Below are 7,187 nucleotides of genomic sequence, written 5' to 3' on the forward strand. Positions count from 1 at the left end.
CTCTGAGCAGACACACACTCTACGTTTATCAGACATGACCTGTTTCATGTTTATATATATTTTTTTTAAGTTTTTATCAGTGTTTTGTCTTATTTATGTTTGGCACTTTCTTGGTAAAATGTGCAATCAGTTATCAATGTGGCTTGAATCCAAACAGCAATTGGAAGAATTCTTCCTCCCCCTGCTGGACATTTTGTGGCACTGCTCTACAGGCCACTGCTATCAAATTTGTTTCTCTATTCCTTGTCACCAATCTTTTCTTCTGGATTAATTCAGAGAAGTGACAACATTGAGTTATTTAAGGATTACAGACAGTTTGAAGGCCATTCAATAGTTTAGAGTGTAACATGTATTGTTTTATATTGATCTGATCTGGACCTTTTACATATAGTTTAAACCTGTTTAATATGTGTCTATAACTAAAGTATTTGACTGCACTCTTTGCTTACTAAATACTGATTGATTGATTGATTGATTGATTGATTGATTGGATTTATTTTGGTATTATGCACACAATGTGCCCAACCTTCATGGGCTTATAAGACACCATGCCCATGGCAAGACGTTATAAGCATTGTGTCATTATGAAGATCTCTTAAGACTCTCACAGAAAAATATCTATCAAAAGTTAACTCATCAGTTCAGGTCCCTCCCTTAATGTGAGGAAATTAAAATGTATAACTTACCCCGAAGATGTTTGTTTTACAATTAACTTTTATAAAGGACTATGACCTGACCAATAGGCCAGAGGCATTATTTTGCCCAACGCCTCATGGAAAAACCCAAGATAATTTACTCGAAAAAATCATTTGTTAAGGAGGTTAATAATTGACTGACACAAAGCATAGGAGTGGTTGATACAGTTGACTGACACATTCAAGTTGAATGGAAATTCTTCATATTTTACAACAGAGCTGGCTTGTGTGGACGTGGAGTCAAGAGTTTAAAATCTTTTTTGAAGTATCAAACAACAGTTTCCTAGACAGACAGACAGACAGACAGACAGACAGACAGACAGACAGACAGACAGATTTTTAGATAGATAGATAGATAGATAGATAGATAGATAGATAGATAGATAGATAGATAGATAGATAGATAGATAGATAGATAGATAGATAGATAGATAGATAGATAGATAGATAGATAATGTACACATCTAAATATAACTCAGTAAGATCAGCAACCATTAACAAACAACACACATAACCTATTCAGGTTATGATATTCATCTGCTGCTATTCAGATATTCATCTGCTATTACATTAACGGAGCTCAGGCTTCAGCATTGTATTTCCGGGGTACTAGAACAGAGATTGTTCATCAGTACAAGATAGTAATCCGTCTCTTCCTGCGAGCACAGAAACTCGTCAGAACACTAATTATAATGACACCTTTACATTTACATCAACGAATCAATTTATATTTAATAATCATGTCCGAAAAAATAAATATATAAGTATTATCAACAAAACCACTAAGCTTGTAGAAGGACTGACAAATCGTCAACAAACCAGGAAGTACCAAAACGGAAGGAAATAGGACTTCACTCTTGACTCATCGCTTTCGTTTTTTTTCCGTACCAGACGACGCCGGTGTTTGGAGGACGGTCAGGTAGTCTAATGAGGTTATGCACAGAATCGATTAACCAGGATCGACCATTTTAAATGACTGCATTAACCCGGGTCAAGTTATTTGATTGGTAATGGTGTGTGGTGTTTTTTTTTTAGCTTCATGTGTTCACGTAGTTTTCAGTAGTAGACATTATGTTGGCTAGCTCACGTTTATAATTCCTTATTGTTAAATGTACTTTACTTAGACAAAGCTTCCGTTTTCATGGGGTCTTTACGTCTTTACAAATGGTGTTCAACTTGCTAACTTGGCTTGATAAACAGGAAACAACTACATACTTTGCTTTAATTAAAAACAACAACAACAAAAAAACAATATTACAATGGATTACTAGCCCATGTGAATGAAGACTGTAGATTTTAGACCATAGACTGTAAATATTAACACATTTATTACAGCGACTCTCAGTCCGAGTAGAGTACAGGTAGTATCGATAAGTTAAGCCTTAATGATCAATCTGTGCCTCTCTACGTTGTTGTGAAAATGTCCTTTAGAGGGCGCCCTAAGGAAATGTATTCACTGTTACAGTAAAGTCAACAAGAAAGATTGAAAAGGGATGAACCAAAACACTTCGACCGACCAATATTTAGTAAACTACCGTAAATGCTAAACATGAATGAGGTCAGTCGCTGTATATTAAACTTAACAGGCAGGGTCCCTAATAGGTATAGAAAACATGGTGTCACACTTTACATTGTGCTCTGGATGAATAGAGGATCTTTTTAACTTTTACCTGTTATGCCATGCATTGTATTACTATGTAATAACTATGTTTCTGTCACTAACATTAGGCCTATGTGTGCTTTGCTCTTTGTAGGTGAGACAGACCTATTGAACCCGAGCATGTAAGGGCCTCTTGAATATACAACTTTAGAGAATTAAGATTCATATTGCCTTTGCAAGACTTGTATCTTAATGTACATGTGTTCATGTAAATATATTTTATGTTTAAAGGTCAGGGTTAAAATGCAATTCGTCACTACCTGTGGTGATGGGTTTCATGTTGGTGGGCCTCCCATACTCCATTTCTCTAGCCGCTCAGTGGCTTTACGGCTGGCCTAACAAACCTGGATATAAAAAGTACATGGAAGCTCTGAAACCAAGGTACTTTGTAAAGCACTGCTGGTCATTTTTTGTTTTGTTTTGTTTTTTGGGGGGGTTTTTTGCACAAGATGTCTTTTTTTTATCCATTCAATTATGTTTGTTTTTTTACTCAGGCGAATATACTGTTTGACCAGAGCTGTGCTGGAAACCTTAAAGTATCTGCAGTATGGGAGACTTTACTTCCAGTGGAAGTCGTGGTACAAGAATGACAAAAACCGTAAACATTATGAAAAGGTACATTAGGAATAGTTGCAAAGAAAATGTGTTTGATTTATCAATGTGTTTTTGTGTCTTTGAAAAGTAGTGACATACATTTAACCCAATATGAAAGATAAGACTGATATGTTTGTCTCCTTTTTTACCATTAGCCCTGATGCTGTCCCTAGAATATATTTGCAATGCACAAACAAAAATATGTTCACATTTTTTACGTCTCACTTTAACTTAATAGGGCATCACATTTGGCCGCCGTGGCAACAAGCTTGACTTGTACCACCCTCCCAACGTGGACAGATCGAAAGATGTCCCATCACCACTGGTGGTTTTCATCTACGGGGGAGCTTGGGGCTCCGGAGACCGATCCATTTACTGTTTGCTGGCCCGGCAGATGGCTGAAGAACTGAGTTCTACAGTGATCTGTCCTGATTACTTCACTTATCCTAAAGTAAGTAGTGTCATTGGCATTAGATTGACATCTGATAGTGTTCATTACAATATATGTTGAGTGTGACTGACTGCACTATGGACAGTACCTTTACAGACATCTGTGGCTATACTGTATGTCAGGACTATGCCCTCATAAATGAATGTTATATCTGAATATACAGCTGGTTTTCTTCTGTTTTCCAGACAAATGTTTTAGGGATGGTTCAAGATATTGCTGACTGCTTGATGTGGGCTCGAGAGAGTGGAGCAAAGTTCAACTTTGACAAAGTAAGAAATATTTCCGAAAAAGTGTGCTTTGGAAATTGAAGACATTTGTTGTATTGTATTATTAAAAAGGCAAATGTTTCAGGGGGTCATGAAATCACTGAAAACCCCTCAAGCAGCTAAAATGTCCCTTGTATGTTTGGTTTTAGTATTTTGTGTATATGTAGTTTTTTCATTTTAATTAGGCATCTACAGGCTTGCTCCAACAGTTGTACTTGTACAGTGACTATAAAGATATCTTGTCTTAGTCTAGTTATATGGACCGCATTCCTTTTTCATGCACGACATTTTCAAAGCATGGAGGATTGGATCCCTTTATCTTACTTATCAGACTCAATTTTGAGGGAGGGAAAAAAAATCTACCTTTTCCACTTTGAGGAGCACTGATCCTAATTCAGTCCAATCTGCTCTCTTTTATCAAACTACTGTTAGTGTTGTTGGAAAACACATCTTTACTTTTGCCATCATTCTGTGCTCGTACCTCCAAATGAACCTCGTGTTCATGTCAGAGACAATGTTTTTAATCATGTTGTCTTTTTTTCTTTAATAGGACAACATTGTGTTAATTGGTCATTCAGCAGGTGCACATTTGTGTGCACTGACCACGCTGTTTCTCATTGATGCAAGGGAAGAGCTTTTCATAGAGGTCAACATTCAAAGGGACATCGTACTGGCAATAAGAGGAATTATTGGTAAGAAACCCTGTTCAGTTAATAACCAAATCTCAGTCACAGTTAGAGCTGCGTTTAAAGTGTAGAAAAGTCCACTTTTATATGTATTAAAGACAAAATGATAATTTAGTGGCTTTTGAATTATTATTCAAATGATTCTTCCTGTGACACTTGAAGGACAGGGTAGGTAATTTCCTCCAGATACACTTTTTAAGATTTTGGTTGTGGAGTAATTAATAATTCATGTGCTCTGAAAATGTAACAAAAAAAATTGTCATCTGTATAAGTTGTAAACACATGAACATTTCGACCAATGTCTGCACTCCATACAATGGCCAATCAGGCCTCTCTGTTTCCCTGCTCGCTCTCTACCCCATGAATGCACGAGCCCACACTCTAAGCATGGGCTAAAATCCGCTTCTGGACCAAAGAGGGGCGTGGCTTTAGAGGATGCACAGAGGGGAGTGGTGAAGACACTGAGAGAATGTTACTTCCAAAATAATTCTTGTTTTGAAAAATAACCAACCCCACCTTTAAATGAAATGTTTTGCAATTTATAATGTGTCAGTAAGCCGCCTCCTTCGTATTTTCGTTAGTGACCTCCCTTATGTCTTCAGGTCTGAGCGGCGTGTACAACATAATGGACCATTATGAGCACGAGCAGAAGCGGGCAGTCGAATACGTCTCCACCATGCACAAAGCCATGAACGGAGTGGAGAACTTCCCGTATTATTCACCAACACACTTACTGAAGAAGTTCAGCCAGGACAAACTGAGCAGGTGAGGCAAAGATAAAACAAGCTGAGAAAAGACAACACATTTTATTGATTCCCAATATGTTCTTGTTATACCACCTCCAGAGTCTGAATTTTAAAAAAAACATGAGATGTGGTTTAGTATTCTTGAGAAAATTGCACAAAATATTTTACAAAACATCACGTGGAGCATTTTGATAAAACTACTGTAAATACTGCAGAATATTTTGCACTGTGACATTTTCACAGAATAATTGCATAACATGGAGAAAAAGACTTGAGGCAAAGTGATATTTGATTTAACAACACTAATGATATTCATGTTTCCTGTTCTGTCCGGCAGAGTCCCTCCATTCGCTTTGCTACACGGGACCAGTGACATTATCGTTCCAGTTGAATCCTCCATGAAGCTCTCGGAGCTCCTCACCTCACTGTCCATAAAGGTGTCGCTGTACCTGCTGCCAAAAGTTGACCACACTGAGATTGTCACTGACCTCATGGCATCTGACAGGCACTTCTACCATCCCATCTACAGCTGTATCAAACAGGAGTACAACAAACTTTTGGGAACCTGCTGATGTAAGAATCAAATGAGAGAATAATCATCCATTCAACACGTTTGCTTACTGATTGTGCAGGAAATTGTTTACATAACTATCAGCTCTAATACCTCAAGATAAAACCGAGTACGCCTTGATTTTAACATGGTTCCTTTAAGTTGTGATTCCATATTTTTAATTTATATTTGAAACAGTTGTGTGATTATAATAGTCAATTCAGGAGCTGTATCTGAATAATGCTGAATCTATGTTCTTGGACTAAAATCTTTATCATGTCATTCTAATATTTAGGTAGAGCGATGTCTTCCAAAAAGTGAAGAGAAATAAGTAAAGCTGAAGTGAAACCAGCTGAGAACCAGTTACAGTATTATGAAGAACATGTGAAACATGTTTTGTAATATAATGTTGAAATGGAAATCCAGGTAGCAGCTGTACCTCTGTTGCTAGACCAACTATGATCTACTGATTCATTATTAACGTGTAAAATGTTACCAAATCACAGTTGTTTTGCTTCATTGTATTATCTTGAATCACTATTTATTGATCTCAGATACATTAAACCTGACTGGATAAATGTATTCGTCTTTGGTCTTTATTAACTGAGTTGAGTCACGCAAGTCGTCTTTGACAAGATGCAACCTCACAAAGAGGAAGTTGTTTATAAAATGTGTATAAAAATGATGTTTATTGTAAATAGAACAAATGTAAGCTTTAAAGATCGAAGCAGCACGCTAATTGAACGGCTTAAGTAAAAAAAAAATGTTAAAAATGATTTATACCAGTCTAATCGAATATTGTTTTTTCGGTTATACCATGTGATTTTTTTAAATGACATGTTAATGGCATGCGTGTAAACTAAGTGTGGATAGAGTGCGCAGCGCAGACCTGCAAAAAATATAAAGTTTCTATATTTAGAATCTTCTTTATGAATGGCAATGTGTTGTTGGAGGTGAGATTTATCAAAATTAATTGTCAATTGTCAATCCACCTCTTAGGAACTCTATGTAATAATATAATAATAAGCATCACCCTCTCCTTTGTTCTTTATTTTTACCCCAACGTTTGCAATACCCTCCCTAAGAGGCTATGCTAGTAGATCATTTGTGCGGGTATAGCCCAGATAAATAAAAACTATAAAATGGAAAGAAAATGCACATTTTATTCCTTACTGGGGGGGAAACTGTCAATACAGAGAGAACTGTTTTCCTCAGTACATTGACAGGCTTCAGGGACATTGCAAGCCCTCCACTGTGTCACACAGTGGAGTGATATGTGTCAAAGTTGCCTTCAGGGTTCCCCCCAAGTGGAGTCAAAGGAAGGCAGAGCCATACAGGCGGCTGTACTCTGCTAGAAAGCTGGTTTGCCCTTGCCCCAAAGTGCCTCTGAATGGTTAGATAGTTCACACTCCCCTGTCTGTTTTTATTACAGAGCTGCTCTCCTTACTGATGCCCTACCGCATGCAGCTGCTGCCTTTTTTTTATTCTCTTACCCCCTACCCCTCAAACAACCTGAGTCAGCCCCTGTCCGCCTCTGCA

At 37.4% G+C, this 7,187-nt stretch overlaps 1 protein-coding gene across 4 annotated transcripts; it reads left to right on the top strand.

Annotated features, from left to right (window-relative positions):
• Nucleotides 1-1,535: 1,535 nt before the first annotated feature.
• On the top strand, nucleotides 1,536-6,230 carry LOC306841227 (uncharacterized protein). Of its 4 annotated transcripts, XM_079371005.1 has the most exons (10): nucleotides 1,556-1,708; nucleotides 2,450-2,477; nucleotides 2,587-2,736; nucleotides 2,850-2,970; nucleotides 3,188-3,400; nucleotides 3,586-3,669; nucleotides 4,217-4,358; nucleotides 4,955-5,117; nucleotides 5,436-5,671; nucleotides 5,944-6,230. In XM_079371005.1, coding segments are annotated over exons 2-9 (1,110 nt in total). In that variant the 5' UTR covers nucleotides 1,556-1,708; nucleotides 2,450-2,475; the 3' UTR covers nucleotide 5,671; nucleotides 5,944-6,230. The 4 variants fall into 4 exon arrangements, with proteins under 4 accessions (XP_079227129.1, XP_079227130.1, XP_079227131.1 ...); XM_079371003.1 differs by having other exon boundaries at nucleotides 1,536-1,614; nucleotides 5,436-6,230; XM_079371004.1 differs by having other exon boundaries at nucleotides 1,555-1,627; nucleotides 5,436-6,230.
• Nucleotides 6,231-7,187: the final 957 nt, after the last annotated feature.

This window comes from Symphodus melops, assembly GCF_947650265.1.
Source record: "Symphodus melops genome assembly, chromosome: 1".
In the NCBI taxonomy this organism is placed as follows: domain Eukaryota; kingdom Metazoa; phylum Chordata; class Actinopteri; order Labriformes; family Labridae; genus Symphodus; species Symphodus melops.